The sequence below is a fragment of the Zootoca vivipara genome, chromosome 1, assembly GCF_965207765.1.
Source record: "Zootoca vivipara chromosome 1, rZooViv2.hap1.1, whole genome shotgun sequence".
NCBI classification, from domain to species: Eukaryota; Metazoa; Chordata; class Lepidosauria; order Squamata; family Lacertidae; genus Zootoca; species Zootoca vivipara.
This window is the reverse complement of record NC_142582.1, coordinates 32,036,411-32,058,091: the sequence shown is the minus strand read 5'-3', so window position 1 is coordinate 32,058,091 and position 21,681 is coordinate 32,036,411. Positions and strand designations below refer to the sequence as shown.

The 21,681-nt window shown below is 45.0% G+C and overlaps 1 protein-coding gene across 2 annotated transcripts in view; it reads right to left on the bottom strand.

Moving 5' to 3' along the window:
• The window catches only part of CACNB4 (calcium voltage-gated channel auxiliary subunit beta 4), a 137,884-nt gene extending 120,174 nt beyond the window's left edge, over positions 1-17,710 (bottom strand). The window contains exons 1-2 of one of the 2 annotated variants that reach the window (XR_009558281.2): positions 17,447-17,710; positions 17,091-17,174 (exon numbers count right to left, since the gene is read on the bottom strand). Coding sequence is in view for 1 of the 2 variants with exons in the window: in XM_060279883.2 (XP_060135866.1) it covers positions 17,091-17,174; positions 17,447-17,503 (141 nt within the window). In the remaining variant the exon portion in view is untranslated. The remainder of the gene's footprint in view (positions 1-17,090; positions 17,175-17,446) is intronic. The other variant, XM_060279883.2, reaches the window with a different exon arrangement.
• Positions 17,711-21,681: the final 3,971 nt, after the last annotated feature.

Here is a 21,681-nt window from a genome sequence, read left to right as displayed (position 1 = left end):
TTAATTTTTTTAACAAAAGCTTTTGTAATAATGATACAGGACAAGACATGATCCCGCAATGGAAAAAGGAACATTTATATGTGAAAACGAAGCAAGGCAGAAGCGGGTCAGGTGATAAAGAGCAAGATTCATTTCAAAAGTAGAGAAGCAAATATTTTTAATAAAGGAAAATCCAAATAATGTTTCTCTATTAGAGCAGAATCAGGAAAAACCTATCTGGATATTTATTGTGACCCGTGTGTCCACTTCAAATATGATGGGAGTTGTAGTCCGTAACATCTGAAAGAGCATAGCTTATTCACTGTTCTAAGAGATACCACAGCTACTTGCTCTATTTATCAACCAGGAAGAAAAGATGGGCATGGAGCTAAGCAAATGACTCCCCGCTGTGGCCTTTTGAATTGTTTCTGAGCAACTGCAAGGCCAATTCCACCACCATGTAAAGTACAGGTGTGACCTCAGGCAGTGGTGCAGCGTTAACTATTAGATCGAGTTAAGTGACTATTTGGACAGCTGCTGCAGTCTTATAAAATAAACAGGGGCGTCTTTGAAAAACATCCCATCCTTCATTCATTCTCTGTCATTGAAAGCATGCTTTAAACAACAACAACAACAACAACCTGTAGGACCAAAAGCACATCCATTCCAAACCTGTTGGAGTGGTACTTTCAACCACTCTTGAATTATTATTATTTATATCCTACTTCTCAACTTTGACATTTTCATGAACCAAGTACGTGTATTCTTTCATAATCCTGACTGCGAACATGACAATATGTCTCAGAGTACTAAATGATCTTGAGAATAGCATTGCTTGGCTTCATGCTATGTCATAACAGATTAGTGTCCTTTTCACATATTAGCATGCCTTTAAACCGTAGAAAGCATCTACCCTCTGCACCAGTCTTTTGACTCTCCGGTTCATTACTATAAAAAAATATATCCATAAATTAAGAATAGCTGTTCCAAATTAGGCTATCTAGATCAGGGGTCCCCAAACTACGGCCCCCGGGCCGGATGCGGCCCAATCGGCCTTCCAATCCGGCCCGCGACGACCCCCGCCGCCCGCTGCCGCCGCCCGCTCTCACGGCGCGCGGCGCAGCGGCGATCTGAAAAATCGGCAAAAAATCGCCGAAAATCCTTTGTGCGCATGCGTACGGGCCTCTCCCGACCCGGAAGAGGTCATTTCTGGTGCACTTCCGGGTCGGGGGAGGCCCATACGCATGCGCACAAGCGATTTTCGCCGATTTTTTTTCCGCCCGTGTGCGTGTGCGCATGCGCACGGGCGCGCACTCCCCCGCCCTCCGGCCCGCTGCGCGCGCACTCCCCTGCAGTCCGGCCCACCGCGCGGTCGGCGCGGCGGGCACCGGCCCGCCGCTCGGTAAGTCTGGGGACCCCTGATCTAGATTATGCGCCATAATATCACAACATCTAGCGTGTAGCATCAGAAAAACAAGTTCATACCCTTGCATAGCTGCCAAGTTTTCCCTTTTCTCACGAGGAAGCCTATTCAGCATAATGGAAAATCCCTTAAAAAAAGGGATAACTTGGCAGCTATGTACCCTTGTATTCTGACTTAATTCATCCCAAACTCCATATTCACCAAAGCTCCCTTCATGCATTAATTGTGTGAGGAAACTCCACATGTACAAAGGGTCTGAAGGAACGTGCTGCTGATCCCCACCTCCGCAAGTTCACATGACCCTTGATGCACATGTGTTGAGGGTATGTCTACAGACGTGAAGCCTACACACCTAGACTCATGCGCATGCAGCATTCCATGTACAATCCGCATTTCAGTTTAAGTACAGGTTTATCTGCATAGGTTTCCCCTGTGCAGACATCCACTTTCAACATGTGGAAGCTGGGGGCTAGGAAGGTACATAAAGTCAGGCACAGCTCTGCTGCCTCATGGTACCTGTGAAACATCTACACCAGGCATCCCCAAACTGCTGCCCTCCAGATGTTTTGGCCTACAACTCCTATGATCCCTAGCTAACAGGACCAGTGGTCGGGGAAGATGGGAATTGTAGTCCAAAACATCTGGAGGGCCGAAGTTTGGGGATGCCTGATCTACACACAATAAATTTACAAAAAGAGACTTTTCACTGAAAGACTGAGCACCATATGAAGGTCACTGGGTTTGATTTGCCTCCTGAAGTCCATGGCTTGGATCCTAACTTCCATTCTGTGAACAGAACAAAGTTCAGGGAATCGAACGTTGCGTTCCTTGAATAGAATTCAATGAACGTTCACCACCATCACCACGGTTTACACCCAAAAATGCATTGTTGTGGGACAGAAAACTCTAGACCCGCAAGGAGCAGGAGTGGCCAAAAATCGAGGAACCCCTATCCCAGGGGTAGCACATCCCATTTCACTGCCTGAGGCAAAATGCAAAAGTGTCATCCTGCCCTGAGTCACCCACTGAAGCCTCCTTTGCCCGGGTTCTGGCAAGATCACTTGAGATCTCAGAGTGCACTAGATCTTGCAAGATCTAACCGGAAACCGGAGCAGCTCCTTCACCAGCAGTGGAGGCGGGGTGGCTGCTGCAGGGGCACTGTCTTGTGGTCTGCTACCACATTAGCCCACTCCATCCCCAGGGTGCAGCAAGTTCCCTTGTGCCAGCTCATCACCCTTGGATCCAAAGCTATGTACCGTGCCCAGATAATAAGAGTAGGAAAATACACATCTATGTCTCTGGGGGCGGCCATTAAATCTAAATGAAGATGTGCAACTTAAGGGGAGAGCTCTGCTGGAATGTTGGTTGTCAATCATACATGCTGGGTGCACAGGAAGTTAAGGAGCATGCTTTAGCCATGCCTCTGCTGGCATGGGAGTAAAGCCGGTTTGTGAGCCGGTACAGCTGACCTGCCAAACTATGCTCAATTCTAAACATGCCCATGGCTAAAAATGAGAACGGAGAAACCTTAGGAAGGGCAGCCAAGCAACTGAGCCAGCCCTGAGAATAGACATCCAACAGAAATGCTTTAAAAGCAGGACATATTGCTTCAGGGTAGGGGCACTAGCATGGTTTTCAAATTTTATTAACTACACGGACATTAACATGGGGGCTCTACGATATGAGAAGATTGGAAGCGGCAAAGAAGCTTTCAAAAGATAAACTTGCCTACCATTGCCAATCTCTCCCTGGAACGCATGTTGGACACAACCCTGGATACAATCTCAGTTTGAACTAGGCCCAATAGCTCTAGCTAGTGCCCAGTTGGCTCACTAGCTCTATTTAACCCCCAAGAAGCTTTAGGATTTTATCAGCTGCATGTTTCCTCCATCCTTCCTGCTTTCCACCACATGAGAAGACATAGCTGCCAAGTTTTCCCTTTTCTCGCGTGGAAGCCTATTCAGCATAAGGGAAAATCCCTTTAAAAAAGGGATAACTTGGCAGCTATGTGAGAAGAGGAATGTCTAACATCACAAGCAACTGTTAGCCCCGTGCCTACAGTTTCTTTTACTGGTTTCAACTGGTAGAGTCGTTCTTTTGACGCTTTCATTAAAAAAGCTATTAATTCCAGTCTCCTTGTTCTTTCTTCTCCTTAAATTATGCAACAGTGTGCGCATGAGAGCAAAAGTTTAATGGCCTTTACTCTGGTATATCAATCTAACCTGTGAAGAAATTGCTCATTAGTTTGCTGAACATCTCACTAGTTAATCGGCAGCTCTAGAAAGAAAGCAGACGCTGGGTGTCTCGTGTTTATTAAACAACGGTTCCACAACAATCATCTTACAGAATCCATTTGTTTTGGTGATACTGTAAACTGTATTTTTAGGCACAGATATTCCACTAATACATTATGGTTGCACCTGATGTCAGTTTGTGAGATATGAGTACAGAATCTGCAAAGTTATATGGATGCATTCAGATGACCTACATACCCCTTCTGTGCTAGAATGTTCATAATTGACTTTTGTCCCTTGTGGGCTTCTCCCCCCCCCCTTTAACACACTAATTGAGCATCACCTGTCAGAGAAAACTGCCTGCCCACACAAATCCTCCAGAGTGTGGAAAGAAAGAAAGAAAGAAAGAAAGAAAGAAAGAAAGAAAGAAAGAAAGAAAGAAAGAAAGAAAGAAAGAAAGAAATTCCATAAATTCAATCTGGGACCCTGTACATGTAAGCCATATGCTATAACAAACACTAAGCTGAGAATCCACTTCAGATACAGGTAGGTAAATGGACCCCTGACCATTAGGTCCAGTCGTGACCGACTCTGGGGTTGCGGCGCTCATCTCACATTTTTGGCCGAGGGAGGCGGCATACAGCTTCCAGATCATGTGGCCAGCATGACAAAGCCGCTTCTGGCAAACCAGAGCAGCACACGGAAATGCCATTTACCTTCCCGCTGTAGTTTTACCTTTTTATCTACTTGCACTTTGACGTGCTTTCAAACTGCTAGGTTGGCAGGAGCTGGGACCGAGCAATGGGAGCTCACCCCGTCGCAGGGATTCAAACCAACAACCTTCTGATCGGCAAGCCCTAGGCTCTGTCGTTTAACCCACAGCGCCACCTGCGTCCTATCTGCAGATACAGATAAGGTAGCCTATATTAGAGCTTTAAGTGCTCATATTGGTAGGAGAGGGTGGTTTCTTTTTAATCAATCATGAGATAAAAATTGGATTTTTAAACATCTTTATTTAAAAGATGTTAAAACCTACACTTGCCTGTTAAATCCACCACATACGTATTGACCCAGTTCACACACCACAATAAGCTAATGGTTTGCTGTGAATGCTCCTTTCTAGGCTATTTATCTCCTTACCACAGAGGAAACAAACCATGATCCCTGGTCATAGTGTTACATCCAAACCAGGGATATTTCATTTCATTTCATTATTTATTGAATTTATATACAGCCCTATACCCGGAGGTCTCAGGGCGTTGTTTTGTCTCATATGGGTTTGTTTGCTTTTAGAGTGAAACAAGAAATGACCCCTGGTTTGGATGTAACGCTAAGCCAGGGGGTCGTGGTTTGCTTCTTCCCAGTGTAAGAAGTGAGGGAGAGGGGAGGTTGTTCCATTAGGCAACTAGGATTTCTCCCAAGGAGCAGCTGTTTAAACTAAGAAGGATCTGCATCTGTGGAAGAGGAAGGGGAAGTACAAGTTCCAGGCACTTGTTCCTGGCTTGCAGCAGTTGAGCAAGCCAGAAATGTTACGTCCTCACTGGGCAATGAGTCATTCTATTACATTTATGACTGTGAGCATCCCACTCAACCCAGGGACTGGCAAATCATCGCAGGCACTAAGATCGAGGAAAACACCATCACGAATTTCATCAGACTCATCCCTTCCTAACTACGCAACTTCTGTAATGCATTCAGGTCCCGAATCACCAAAAAAATAAAAATAAGAATCAACTAGCTCTGATTGTTAAGACTTCTGTGGGCTTAAGCAGGAGCTGTGCCACAAATCCATAGAAAAGTATATTTCCTCACCACCTCAAGTACCTGCTTTGTTCCCTTATCACAGTGCCCAAGAAGATTGGACTAAAGTCTTGGAAAGTTGCTTTGTGTGGCAAATCCCCTCCTTCCCCTGTAATAAAGACTCATGACGCAGTGATTAAGATTTAATTGGGTGGTTAAGGCCACAACTTTATTAATTATGCATGTTGAGCGGAATTGGCTTAGGCGTTGGAACCTAACAGACTATATCCGACTCCAACCCGTGTGTTGAAGTCTGTGAGAAGTTAACCACCAGAAAGGAGCCCCGCGACGTAGATCTACTAGAGCTCCTCCTGTGGCCACCGAAGGGGCGTGCCTTACGGCCCAGGCAACTCCAGGCTCAGGACCAAGCCTCGCCCCCGGAATCCTTTAACGGAATTACTTCTCCATATTTGGGCAGCTGATGACGTAACCTGCCCCTCCTCCATCTAATTGTTATGCAAATTTCCAACGCCTAACCGCCACTCGAGCCCCCCCAGGCTCGCCACCAATCCGCTCACATGTAATACCACCCTAATTTCCTAACTCGAAAATTATTTATTTATTTAAACGCTTCTAAATTAATAAAGGGCTGTTGCTTTCTCAACATCCCCTAAGAATAAACTTATTCGTGTCAAAAATATGAGAAAGCATGTCAGTCTAAAAACGTTAGTTCCCTTGCTAAGGTGTAAATATTATTTTTACTGTAGCTGTTTTAATTGTCTGTGCCTACATTACTGGACTTGCCCCTCCCATTTCAAAAGGCATTGTGTTGTATCTATTTTAGAACGCTAACTTCTACTAGAAAGCTGAAAATGCGGATTTGTTTCCCTTGCCTCGTCTGGCAGGCATCTGTGCAGCCCTGAAATGGAAACTTCAAAAACACAGAACAGCCACCGCACCAAATCTGATACTAGTGCAGGAGCATCAACTGTGTCAGCGCAGTTCTGGGATTAGCTTTGGTTGCTGAATATCTGCTTGCCTCTGCTGTTGGCAAAGTACAAACCATTGTCTTGAGCCACAAAAATAGCATTAACTTAAGAGGAACTATAAGTGCTGGCAGGCTGAGCAGAGGTTAAAGCTGTTTGCACAGAAATGCAGCAATTGCTCTCCACCATGTAAGACATGCAAGGGTGTTTCTAGACCAGGGGGCTTAATTTGCAAATTGATTGAGATATTGCAAAGGGATCACTGTCAACAAGGTGGGTTTTTTTAATAAAAAACAACAACAAACAACTTGTAATATTTCCCCCAGGGAAGGGAAAGTCGAGATATAATTTGGGGAGCATGGCTGGTACGTTTGAAGCCAACAATAGCTCAGTTGGGACAGCATGAGACACTGAATCTCAGGGCCATGGATCCGAGCTTCACATTGGACGAATGATTCTTGAATTGCAGGAGGTTGGGCTCGATAGCCCTCGTAGTCCCTTCCAACTCTACAATTCTATGATGCTACCGTTCTCTCTGTATTCTGCAAAGAAGTTGCATGGATGCAAAGCAACAATCCCACAATAAACACTCATCTGGAAGCACCCAAAGTTGCATCCATTCTATACTGCTACAGCTATGCTGCTACAGCAAGTGCAAAGATGCCAAACATATAATGGGCAAACTAAAACTGCCTCTTACACATGGCTTCTTACGTACCTGATCCATTTGCTATTTATATATGAAAAAGAGGTTTGGAGCCAAGCCTTAACATTTGAAGGAAGCAAAACAGCCTTCTGTCTGCTTCCTTCGGGGAGAAACTGTTGTTACATCAGCAAACATCTGTTCCCTAAATGTGCATGCTAGCAAATTAAGGGGCAGCATTTGTGTTGAACTAGGGGTACTTAAACCCACCTGCAGGTTCTTACCCATCAATGGCATCTTCCCACCACCCTGACATTTGCCCTAAAGCTGGGATTCTGTTAACCCTGGAGCCTTGTTGTAATGTGTTGAGTTCAGTGTTTGAAATTCCCCGGGCGCCAGGCACATTTTGCTACTACAGTGGTACCTCGGTTTATGAACACAATTGGTTCCGGAAGTCTGTTCATAAACTGAAGCGTTCATAAACTGAAGCGAACTTTCCCATTGAAAGTAATGGAAAGTGGATTAATCCGTTCCAGACGGGTCCGCGGAGTACTTAAACTGAAGCGTTCATAAACTGAAACATGGGTGTAATTGGTTCCGGAAGTCTGTTCATAAACTGAATCGTTCATAAACTGAAGCGAACTTTCCCATTAAAAGTAATGGAAAGTGAATTAATCCATTCCAGATGGGTCCGCGGCGTTCATAAACCGAAAATTCATAAACCGAGGTGTTCATAAACCGAGGTTCCACTGTATTGCGGGTCCAATTGTGACCACGTGGAGATTTCTGGGCGCCAGGTTGGCAACTGACATCTCCAGGCTGGTAGGGATGGAAGATGCAAATTATGGGGCCTTCTCAGGAAACAAAGTTGCCTTGGCTTGCGCAAAGATAGATAGATAGATAGATAGATAGATAGATAGATAGATAGATAGATAGATAGATAGATAGACAGACAGACAGACAGACAGACAGACAGACAGACAGATACCTTCCCAAGGCAGTTGGCAAAATAATAAATAAATAAATAAAGTAAAAAAATATATATTCTCATCTCATATTTTTATGTTGTGAATCACTCTGTGATCTTTGTATGAAGGGCAGTATACAAATTTTATAAATAATAAATAATAATAATACTTTCGTAGGGCTTGCCGATCAGAAGGTCAGCGGTTCAAATCCCCGCGACGGGGTGAGCTCCTGTTGCTCGGTCCTAGCTCCTCCCAACCTAGCAGTTCAAAAGCACCTCAAAGTGCAAGAAGATAAATAGGTACCGCTCCGGCGGGAAGGTAAACGGCGTTTCCGTGTGCTGCTCTGGTTCGCCAGAAGCGGCTTTGTCATGCTGGCCACATGACCTGGAAGCTGTACGCCGGCTCCCTCGGCCAATAACACGAGATGAGCGCCACAACCCCGGAGTCGGTTATGAGTGGACCTAATGGTCAGGGGGTCCCTTTACCTTTAAAGCAGCATCATTAATCGAATATTCCAAATCAAAACAACAGAAACCATTTAAAAGCATAACTATAAAGGATAAAACCAGCATCAGTTTAAAACCAGGCTGAAAACATCAAGGTTTTTAAGTGCCTATTTAAAAACTAGCTGGAAAGGGAATTAGACAAACTTCCAGTGGAAGGGCTTTCCATATGGTTGGGGCCCACACAGAAAAGGCCCCGTCTCCTGCACGTGCCAACCTGATAGTTCCTACCAACAAGCACATGAACCTCTGTGTCTGATCTTAGGGCCTGGTCAGGTTTATACAGATGAAGGTGATGCTTCAAATAGCCTGGTTCAAAGCAGTTAGGGGGCTTCAAGTGTCATCAACAGCATCTTGAATGAAGCCTGAAAATGTCCTGGCAATCAGTGTAGCCGGTGCAGAAAAGGTGTTAAATGCTCCAGCCACTTGGCCCCCAACAAGTAACTGGGAGGCTGCCTTCTGCACCATCTGAAGCTTCTGGTCTTTAAAAGCAGCACCACACACAGCATGCTGCAGGAGTCTACTCTGAATATCTGAAGGACAAGTAATCCAAGCAATTAAACAGTGTTGCCCTGCTTATGGTCTTGTGAATGCCGAACTAGCCCAGATAAACAAGTGAAGGATGTGGCTTCTGACAACGTGCAAAGATTCAGATGATTAGCATACGGGTTTTTTGGCTGGGGTGCTGTGCTTTTCAAACACTCTCTCCATGAAGGATCACCTGCCACCTACTCTTCGATCCTTTTAGCAAAATATATTTTAATTTCCCCAGACTGTTTAAACGGTTGATTTACTACACTTTTGCCATTCTCAGGAGTTTTTAATGGACTACTCGTTAGCAGCCCAGAGCAGAAATTGCTGGAGAATGGGGCGCAAATTTCAATTTTTATTTTTAGAAGTGCAGAAATGCCTTTTTACGATACAGAGATTATTACTGGACTGTGTTCTGGAGGGGGGTGGTTACTGAGTTGTTGTTTTTTAAAAATAGAAATGGTAAACAGCATTTCCCTATTAAATCTTACTTTAAGTAGAACAGCAGTTAATGCTATTTTTTAGAAAAATAAAAGCAAAAAATTCCCAGCACATATGCTACAAGAGACCATTTTAACCAAAGCAGCAGTGCTTTTTTAGTAAAGAAACGGGAAGCCAGAGGAAGTATTCTCTAAAAAAGGAAAGCCGCAACACATTACAGCACATTATGTACACATATACAAAGAGACAGATTATTTTAAACTAGAAGCAGAGCTACAAGCCCCTGGGCTAGCGAGATGAAGATGATAAATTTATGAGTGTTTATCTGTGCTCCCTTCACAACAGATGTCTACGTGGCTTCGCCAGTATCTCTCACCGGGCCGCTCGCGCATTATCAGGTTTGCAGCAATTCAGAGGGGAAAGCAGCTCGCCAGGGATTCGAAAACATGAGATGCTGAACAAACTGTGAAACGCAGAGAGAGAACGTTTGAGACACATATCTTGTCAGAGGGAATAGAATTCAGATGTGGCAGGGACAGGCAACTGAGGCCTAGCCAAGCAAACAAACACTGAATCACAGAAGCCTGGAGTTGCAAGATGCTCTCTTCTCCTTCCTCCCCGGCAGCATCATCAGATCTAGGCAACTGCGGTCAAAGTTATCTTAGGGATGAGCTAACATGGGGCCCTTCAGATGTTATGTGACTACAACTCCCATCATCCCTGACCATCGGGCTACACAGAGGGAGAAATTTGATTTGGTTATCGTTTAAAGCCCAGCGTACTTAATTCACAATTTTCTGAAACAATATGTGACATGAAGCACAACCATCCTTCAAAACTGGCATTTCCTTGGATTTTGCTGCGCAGTTCTCAGCCGAGTACTGTGTACAAAAAAAAGGTGTGCAAGGTGTGCAAATAAATGTGTGTGTTAGTGGAAAGGAACACACCAAAATGTATTATATTAGGGGAAACTGCTTTGTAAAAACATGTACATTAGGTAATATTGCACAGAAACGTGTGTCTCAGGAGAAACTCACACGAAAATGCTGGAGAATTTTCATGAGGATTTTTAAAAAATATTTATCAATAACCTACGTGGGAATACAGGGAGCTAAAAGGACTGGGGAAATGACAAACAGAAAACCCGAAATTGATAGATACGCCCATGCCCAGGCAAATACAATTCAACAGAGTCCCATTACCAGAAGCCCTGAACAAGGTCTTCTGCTTCAGCAACATGGCTTTGCCAATAATGGTTTCCCACTTTTCTTCCCCTGGCAGAGTTCTCTGTGAAGAGGGATTGACTGAAAAACTACTCCGCAAATTTTGGCTCTGGACGGGGAATAGGAGTCTCCCAACAACTATCAGCATACATAACAGACTGCAGCTCCCACAATTCTTTGAGGCATCAACTCAGGTCTCTAATGCTCCTTCAACAGACAAGGATATTTCCAAGTCCTTGAAAACTAACATGTCTCCCTTAAGTCTTCCTGCCTTCCCGTCTTCCTAACTCCAAAAGGAGACCTGGTATGCATATTATAATAATAATAATAATAATAATAATAATAATAATAATAATAATAATAATTTGACAGTACATTTGCAGCCTGATCCAGCAAGGACTTAGGGGCCCAAGGTCATGTATCCATCCTAGCAATTTTCAAAGGCTGGAGATTTGAGGGATTTAGATGAATTTCGTTTCCTTCCAGATACAAAACTGAATACTTCAATTGAATTTTGAACTCTTACTGAATTCTACACAAGCCCAAGATAATGGCTATTTGTATGCAATTTCCGGGAAAAATAAAATAAAACAGGGAACAAACTGCTGCATCCGAACTAAGCGATCTTGCTCGACTCAGCTTATTTTGGCCTCCAAACACTCTCTCAATACTGTGAGCAAATTAGGTATCAGGTTTTATCAAACAGCCACGCTCCTGAAAAGGATCTTCCATTTCAAGAGTGTTGGTGACTGGCTCAGCAGCAGCCTTCCCCAACCTGGTGCCCTCCAGGTGTTTTGGATAGCTCCCGTCAGCCCCAGCCAGCACATGATAATGGGGGCTGTAGTCAAAAGCACCTGGGGGGCACCAGGTTGAGGAAATCCACTCAAAGAGCACACTCATGGAAACAATACACGCTATTAGTTCTATAGTGCATCTTTGAAATCTGCCCCTTGAAATGCAACATGACTGCTCTCTGCTCACACAGGAGAGCATTTAATACAAGCTGTAGTTAAACAGCTCTGGGGGGCAAGGAAATTGCACACTACTACCTGAAAAGAGCATGCATTTTGTCTGAGCACATCCTTCTGACTGATGCACAAAGAGCCCAAGAGCCTTTCTGCAAGGTCTGCCAGACTGGCACATCATTCCCCTTATTATGGGCAGAAATGAAATTCGTTTTATTAATTTTTGATGCAGCCATCCCAGTGCTTTTGACAGAAGGTTATATTAAGTTACCAGTTCTTCTTTCCTTCTTTCTCTATAATTCGTCTGACAATGATGTCCATCTCTCCCTCTCTCACACACAAACCACCAATAAAAACTGAGAATTGTTCAGCTTGGCATCGCTGTCATTCTGTTTTGTGGAATGACAGTAGCTGTAAAGCAATGGAATGCCTATTGCAAAGGCTAAGTAGAACTGTTTGTGTGTCTCTTGCAGCCTACTGGTCTCACAAGATTCACCAATACAACTAACACTCTGAACTCAGGACACGCAGGACCTGCTATCCAAACAAAATGCATTTCATTCACTGCCTCCCCACATCCAGCTACACTCTGAAGACTAGAAAAGAGACACTCTTAAGAATATTAGTGGGGTGGGCAGGGGAAGGACTAGACCATGTGAAAAATGAACATAATATTTTAGCTGCAGTTCATTCATTTTCAGCTTTGTATTCTTGTTATTAAAAAAGTGTGCCTAGACATTCCGTTGTTGCGCCCACAACCTAGGTTTAAGGTGCCATTTAGCTCCTAGCTTTCATATCTCAGTTTCTAACACTGTTCAAAGTCATGCCTCCTAGTTCACATCTGGCATAACACTTAAGCCAATGTACACTGCCAGGGGATGCTAAACCTTTGCACTGCCTGGACTGCAAACCTATTTACATACTTCTATATCCCCAAAAAGGCAAGAGCACCTCAAAGGTACTTTGTGTGTCATTTGTGTCTGCATCTCAGTAAGTAAGGGTTTCAAGATTCATGAAAGGCATATGAGTCCATTCCTATATTTGCATACCCTCCAACATTTCTCCAATGACAATAGGGATGTCCTATTCAATAATGATGATCATGATGATGATGTGAAAAATGAACATAATATTTTAGCTGCAATTCACTCATATTCAGCTTTGTATCCTTGTTATAAAAAGGTGTTCCTAGACATTCTGTCGTTGCACCCATAACCTAGCTCCTAGCTTTCATATCTCGGTTTCTAACACTGCCTAAAAGCAGAAGCCCATGCATGCCTACTCAGATGTAAGGCCCAATGAGTTTAATGAGGCATGTTCCTAGGATTTTGGTCCAAATACTCTTCAAAGATCAGATCCCATTTTATTTTGCACACCTAAAATAGGCATCAAATAAAGAGCATGGATTCTAACATGCAATAAAAGGGGGCACTGAAACAGGTATAAAATTCGGCTAACACAAGAGAAATTAAACAACTCATTTGCCAGACATGCTTTGGGATAAACCAGGCCTGTACAAAGCAGAATGTAATCAGACTGTTGAAACATCATCACCTTTTTTATTTAAAGGAGGTTTAAAACTGGTGGCAGTGGGGGACTGGCAGCAGCGTCCGCTTCAGAACAAATCACCCCTCTGGGGTAAGGCGGAAAAGGATTATTATTATGAGTGTTCAGGTAAGGGAGGACTAGAGTAAGGCATTGAGAGTGAAGGTATACATGACAACTATTCAGGAAGACCAAAGCACTATAGGCTAAAACACGAGAGTTGATGTTGCACTATCAGCTTCAATATATATGTAAGTGGGCAATTGCCAAGAAAATCCAAATACAATCACATTTGACTTCAAAACTTCCCAAAAATGAGGGGACTGGTAAAAAGGAAGTTGAAAGGCCAAGCCAGGAAGGTCAGACCTCTCCAAAATGTTTGGGAGTTGTTTAAAACCACAATATTAGAAGCTCAGTTAAAATGTATACCACAAATTGAGAAGTAACTTTCAAAGGAAGGGAGCTTGAGGAATGCACTCCTCACTGTTCAGAAACTATGCCACTGATGACACCCACATGCTGCACACACAACAGGGACATGCTCTCAGCACACACCCCTTCAGCATCACACACAGTGCCATTCATCCATCAACCCCCAGTGGCGCGTACAAGGATGACCCTTCTACTGCCAGGAGAGGAAGCAGAGCCCAGCCAACATAGCACCCACGTAGCTTCCTGATCAGGGGCCTGAAAGAGACCATCCACAGCCACTCCATGGGACAAAGGTTTAAGAACCACACAAGGATGAAAAGGCTCTTTTGCCAAACAAGGACACACAAGGAGGGCGACCAGATTGCTGGTGGTGTGCTGTGACTTGGTGCCAAGTTTCACCGCGTTCTGTTACGGCAATAAAGTCAAGGCGGTCCTGGATGCAGTGTTGGCTGTTTTGTTTTTGAAATTCCCTTCTTACTGAAATTCCTTGTGCCAGATGTGTAACGTTCTGCCATTGCAAGTGGCATGGCCATAGTCTGGTGGATATGGCTAAAATGTGCTTCTCGCCTGTACTACCCCTGTGCTAAGTTTGTTTCTTATGGGGGAAACAACACCGCCCCAAAGAATGCTGTGCTGATTTCAAGTTCTTACTGCCATCATGTTTTGCTTCGACAAAACATGCTCACAGAAGGTTTCTAACACGAACACAGCCCAGCTCTTTTAAGAAGATATAGAAAGAAGCACTAAGATAGTGATATCAAAAACAAATGTGAAGAACATACCTGTAATAATAATAATAATAATAATAATAACAGCCATAATATAATCAAAATTGAGCACTTTTCTAAGGATAAACTTAAGCAATGGAAATGAAAGCAATAGGATTTAGGCTGCAGGCCTATGCACAGTTAGCTGGGAATGAATTAAGTGAAATTAAAAAGTGATTAACTGGCTGGATCATGCCCAGCATATAATTGCAAACATGTAAAAGTATGCATGTTACAGCTGTGAAAAGATCTCCAAACAACAGACCCCTCCACGATATACATAAAACACAATGTAAAGCCCTAAAGTTCCTTCTTTAGACTGAACACTTAGGCAGAAGTAGGTATAACAGATGTTCCACTATTTGGGAGAGCCAAAACCATCTTTTTGACAGTGGCTAGGATCCAAAGAGCAGCTACTTTAGGTACACTCAAGGCACAGCCAGTGGAATATTGACTTTTCTTTCCAACCTGCAATCATAGATCACAAACTTATCTTGAAACACCCCTCACTTTCAAATGAGGTTTGTCAGGGTTAAGATTGGGAAACTGCCACCTGAGAAAGAGATGCAAAACTCCCTATGGCATGCTGAATGAATCACAGTCCTTTTGATCCATGCATAGCATGTAAGCACATAGCAGCTAATTTTGCCTACACACAAAGGTGCTCCGAGACATTCACAGCATGCAAGACAGTAAAAGAGAAGTTTCTTGCATTCGAGTCTAAATTTAACGATCAGTACATCACGGAGTCAAGCCGATGGGATGCGACCTAGTTCAGCTCAGGACAGCTCACCCATTCTCTCTCTCTGAGCAAGAGAAGAATCCAACAAGACAGCCACTAGAATTAACTGAAAACTGCTGTCTAGTAGCATAGAAGGAATATGCTACGTACTGGAAAGATTTAAGAGATTAAATCCCACACTGCTTCCAGTTTACGGGAAAGGATAGTGCAACTTTCCTATATAAGGTCCCAGACCCATTTCCAATTCACCTCCCCTGAGTCATGTGTCTTATTTCTGTCTGTAATATAAAAGTGTCTGCACATAAAACTGGATTCCTTTCATCTAACCTGCCTACAGATATCTGTCTTCTGCCCTTAGGGTCAAATATCTAGCTGCCTTTGTTTCTCTAAGTGTGGGCAAACTTGCATTTGAATCCAAGTGTGTCCAGTCTGACATATTATAGGTCAAGGTGAGGTCAAACGGAGATTTCTTGAATAGCCGAGAAAATATATGTTCAAGGAAGAAAAACTCATCCTTCCTACTTTCCTCCCCACCAGGAACAGGTTAAACTCCATCAGCCAAACCAGAACAGCATTTTAATCTTGTGGATATATAGCCCTGTCCGTAAATCCACTCAGACTGACATCCCTCCCCACCCCCAATTTAAGCCAGTAATAGGCAGCACCATTTCAGAAATAAAAAATATGCCCCCTGGCACCTCAGCTTCTAGGACACCACAACCTGTGCTTTGCATTGCCTATTAATTCTAGATGCATGTGAACTGACTGGAGCTCCTCAGTGACCATGCAAAGGCCAGCTTGTACGGGTTGCAAGAGGCACAGAAGCCCCAATACCAAGGGCTGAAACCTTCTCAGTTCCCAGCATTCTTCTTCAATCCATGCAAACTTTTTGCTGAACAGGCCTAACACAACGCCCAAACAGGAAGGAGGCTCAGGCTGGGTAACTTCACTTGCCCAAACCACCAACCGGCCCATGTGCAAAGAATAAAAAGAAGTATTTTCTTACACAGCTCATAGAATGCAATCTGATCATGTATGCTCCTAGCAAACCCCATCACATGTAAATTGTCTGCTATGAACACATTCAATCTGTATAAGGTGGAAAAGCAAAAGAGTGGGACCCAACCACATGAACTGCCACTGAACCCCCCCCCCCCAAGTTACCATTCATATTGGTTGTTCGTCCCACTGACTTGGCCCAAAACTATAATCCCAATGTGGTGAATCCCATGACCAGGGGATCGAATCCCCACTGTTATGAAGCTCAGCTAGGTGACCTTGGGCCTGTCACTATCTCTCTCGGCCTAACCTACCTCACAGGGTTGTTGTGAGGAGAAAATAGAGAGTGGGAAAAACTACTTGAAGGAAAAAGTGGGGTGTAAGTGCAGGAATAAATGAATACAATCAATAAAACGAGCCGCCTGGTTGCAATTCCTCAGATACAAGGTCTGTGCTTGCATCCAGGTTTTTATCGGTTGCCACAGCTCAATGCCACTGCACTTTAAAAAAAAAAAGAGGCTCCTTGTTCTTTTCAGAACAGAGCCATTTAAAAACGCCAGTCCCACCAACACTGATTTGTGCCTAAGAAATTGCTTTTCAAGAACCTGGGGAATAAAGGCAGCCTGTGCCCAAGAAACACAATGCTCCTTCACCCACGCGCATGTGCGCAAGTGCCTCCCTCTGGCTGAATAAACTCTCTTCGCTGTGCACTTTAGAAAAAAAGAAAATTAAACAACTGGTTGGGTGGTGTTTTCCCTCAAAGTAGCCTAACGTTGCAGCACGAAAAAAAGGAAGCAAGCCCGGGCCCTCACTCACCCCTTTGAGAAGAGGGGTGCGATGGTGGTGGCATCAAAAGGAACAGGAATAAAGAGACGGCATTTGAAAGAGCAGCGGACTGGGCGCCCTCCGCTCTCCCAAAAGGGTTGGCACCGTCGGGCGAGGCAGGCAGCGCCTCCTTTCCCGCCTTACCTGCCGGAGGATGAAGCTGGTGGAAGTTGTGCTCCCGTCGGACCGTTTCAAGCGGCTCCTGCGGGTCGCCGTGCCTCTGCTCCCCTGGGAAACGGAGCGGAGGGAAAGAAGAGCCTTTTAGGAGGCAAGCACCACATTCACACAACCACGACCCCCGCCCGACCCCTGGCGCGCCTCAGCCTCCCTGTTCGCTCTCTGCCCCCCCCCCAACCTCCTTCTCATCCCCGACAGGCATCTCTTCCGACGACGCCCCCCTCGGCGCCGGCGCTGCCAGGAGCACCGAGGACTCGACCGAGCCCCATCCCCAGCCTACCCCCCCCCCCGAGGCCACGGGAGAAGCGGAGGGAGAGCCGCACCTGGAAGATGGGGTCCGCCAGCCCGTTCTTGCCGTACGACGATGGGTGCTTGGACATGCTGCGAGCCTGAGGGCGCGGCGGAGGCGGCGGGGGGCTCTCGCCAGGCGCCTTGCAAGACACGCCGCCCCGGTTGGCTCCGGTTGCCGCTCTGCCTGCGCCTGGCAGCTGCGTGCGCGTGGGGATGCAGGAGGAGGAGGCGGCCGGCGGCGGCGGGGCGCTGCTTGGCGGAGCGGCAGGATCCTTAAAGAGACAGCGCCGCTTTTGCACTCCGCTCCCCCCCCCCCCCCCCGCAGCCGCTCTCTCACTTTGCAAAGCGCTCAAGCAGAGCAGGCAGCGCGAAAGCCAGAGACCGGTTGGGAATCCTCCCAGCGCCCCTGCACGCACCTGCTCACCCAAACTCGGGTCTCCTTGGATCTTCCCCCCACTCCCGACTAGAACATCGCTCCTGAAACACACACATTATTTTAAATATACAGTGGTACCTTGGTTCTCAAACTTAATCCGTTCCAGAACCAAAAGCGTTCTGAAACCAAGGCGTGCTTTCCCATAGAAAGTCATGCAAAATGGATTAATCGGTTCCAGGCTTTTAAGAACAACCCCTAAAACGTCAATTTAACATTAATTTTACTATCTAACCATAAAATGAAAGCAATAATCAATGTACTGTACTATAAAATAAGACAGAATTGAAGATGATAAAAATTAAAATTATTGTTTTTTAACTTACCTGCACTGATGACAGTCATTGTTTAGATGGGGGGGCTTTTATTCATTTCCGCAATCACACAATCAATCCATCAGTAGCTGAACTGGGTTCCACGCAGTCAGAAAAACAAATTAACTGAAAAAGCCTAAAAAACAAAAATGCAAAATAAATAGCAAGCGCCAAATTTAATGTGTTCCGGAAGTCTGTTTGACTTCCAAAATGTTTGAAAACCAAGACACAGCTTCTGATTGGTGCAGCTGCCCTGCAAACAATAGCCGACAGCCGCATTGGATGTCCAGCTTCTGAAAAACATTCGAAACCTGGAACACTTACTTCTGGGTTTTCGGTGTTTGGGAACCAAGGCATTTGAGAACCAAGATACCACTGTATTAGGTCCCATGGACTGCAAGAAGATCAAACCTCTCCATTCTGAAGGAAATCAGCCCTGAGTGCTCACTGGAAGGACAGATCATGAAGCTGAAGCTACAATACTTTGGCCACCTTATGAGAAGAGAAGACTCCCTGGAAAAGACCCTGGTGTTGGGAAAGATTGAGGGCAGAAGGAGAAGGGGACGATAGAGGACGAGATGGTTGGACAGTGTTCTTGAAGCCACCAACATGAGTCTGATCAAACTGCGGGAGGCAGTGGAAGACAGGAGTGCCTGGCGTGCTATGGTCCATGGGGTCACGAAGAGTCGGACACGACTAAACAACAACAGCAATGTAAGGTTACCAGACGTCCCCATTTCCTGGGTACAGTCCCCATATTTACAAATCTGTCCCCATACAAAATCCATTGAAGTTGAAAAGTGTCCCTGGATTCATTAAAAAAATCTGACGACCTTACTGTAACGCCACACACTTTCTTTCCCATCAACACTTTCCCCCCACTGTCAGCCTTTCAAGTGCCCCAGGGAGGGGGCTTTTGGGGATGCATCTGGTTTCATCAGGTTGACACCGAAGTTGCACTTGTGAAAACACACCCGCAGCACTTTGGAAACACGGGTCTTACTTGAGATCACTTAGCGGGGGTTTCTCCTTCAACTCATATCCTTGAGCTCAAACCTCATTGGATTTTGGGATAAATAGGTGGGTTGCTGCATGTTTTTTTTATGGGGAAGCTAGTAACCTCCTCTAAGCCATGCTCCTCAGAAGGGCATAAGGCAATGAGCCTCCAAAGGTCTATCAAAGTCCACCTTGAGGAAAGCTTTGGCTGTGGTTCAGGGGGGATTTAGCACCTGGCCTGCATGCAGAATGTCCCAGGTTCAATCCCCAAGCATTGCGTGGTAGGAATGGGAAATCACCTTCCTTGAAATCCTGGAGAACCACTGTCAGCAAATGTGGACAGTACTGTGCTATATGGACCAATGTTCAGAGTCTGCTTCCTATGCTCTCACAGTAGCCAACCAGATGCCTATGTAATCACATTCAGGAATACGGTATGCATTATTTCCAGTGTTCCTAGCTTTCCTGCTAGCTTATAGATTTTTCTCAGAAAAGCACATGACTTGAGGTTCTAATTAATGTAGGCCGGATGACTTAAATGCTGCAAAACAACAAAAGGTAAAGGTAAAGGTACCCCTGACCATTAGGTCCAGTCGCGGATGATTCTGGGGTTACGGCACTCATCTCGCTTTACTGGCCGAGGGAGCCGGCATACAGCTTCTGGGTCATGTGGTCAGCATGACTAAGCCGCTTCTGACAAACCAGAGCAGTGCACGGAAACGTTTACCTTCCCACTGGAGTGGTACCTATTTATCTACTTGCACTTCGTGCTTTCAAACTGTTAGCTTGGCAGGATTAGGGACCGAACAACAGTAGCTCACCCCGTCATGATCAGCAAGCCCTAGGCTCTGTGGTTTAACCCACAGCGCCACCCGCGTCCCTTGCAAAACAACAAAGCCAGGTCATTAAACCTTTTTATTGGTAAGCATTCTAGTTTGTCTTTCTATGCCCAGCACCTCTTATGAATAAGCTCAAGTTTAGGTGGCAGTTGATAATATTTTGAGGCTTTAAAAGCATCCTATAAACACACACCAGTCTTGCAGTCTGTTGCTGATGGTAAATGGGCAGTTGGCGAATAAAATGCACAACAAATGGGACAACTTGAATTTTTATCCTGGTAACAGGTTGCATAGCAACAGCAGAACACAAAGGGCTACAAGGAGCCACTATGAACACAGTTAGGTCAAAAAATATTCTCCCCATCTTCTAACATAGGAGCCAGCCCTTACCTCTTAAATGCAACACAGACTGTGTAGGAATCCTTCACATAAGAGTACCTGTCCTCAGAAATCAAACACTGAATGTCTCCTTGTTTGCAGTCCAGGATGTGGAAACAGGGGTTGCCCTGAACTGGTACGTTTTTCAAGTTGCCACCCTATGTACTAATAGTGAACTCATTCAGTGAGCTCCTGATATAGCCCCAAAGCTGCCATTTACACACAAGAGGAAGATGTCAACCAAGATCTGCTAAAGTGCAGATACATCTTTAGCAGGTGAGGGATATGTGGAGAGGGGGGTAGCAGCTTTATGGACCAGGGGTGCTCAGTGAGCACAGAATGTTGATGGCCTTGGGGAGGGGGGGTAGAGTGGAGTATCTTGGATGGCACTCTGAGCATTCCAATGTCCCATAAAAATATTACCTTTTTGACTACAGACAAATTTTGCCATTGTAATGGTTGTTTTTGCAATGGTGGTTGTACCTCTTGGCATACTCACTATGGGTGAGGAACCCATGCCCCTCCAGATGTTGTTAGGACTCCCAGTTCCCATTATTTATGACTATTGGCCATACTGGCTGGGGTTGATGGAGACTGAAGTCCAGCAACATCTGGAAGGCCACAGCTTCCAGCACCTGTACTGTTTGCTTTGCATGAATTCTCCAAGCAATTGCAAACCAAAGGGTTCTATTACCACCAAATTTAATGCACACTTCAATTTTCAAAACCTTTATACCAAAAAGGTATTTGCTGGAGAATGTAAACGGCAACGCACCATCAAATCTAATGCACGCCTTAATTTTCATGACATAATTTGGCTGGAAAAGGTGTGCATTGCATTCAAGTAAATACAGTACTGACCTCAATAGTTTCAACAAAGCCACACTGCCATCATGGACCAAGAATCCCACCCACCTTAAATATTCCAAAGTCACACAGGTTGGTTTAGAGCACTCCTGCGTGTTCATTGGACCAAATTAAATACAAGGAGCAAAGGAGAGCATGGGATGCAGGGATGGAGCATCTGTAGTCCTGCAGATGTTGTAATCTTCACCAGCCCAAGCCAGTATGGTCAAAAATCATGTAACCGGTACTCTAGCAACATTTCTAGGGCCACATAACTCCCTATTCCTTGGCTGGTGGCAATTTTGAAGGAACCTTCAATGGAGGAAACTTGAAAGAACCCACAGAACTATGGAGCTCTCCTACATTCTGTCTCAACTCACAGTAGCTGATTTAAGACATTAGTAATGAATATTGACCAAAGGGAGAAGTTTGCCTGCCTTTTATTTTGAGGCCTGCAGCCC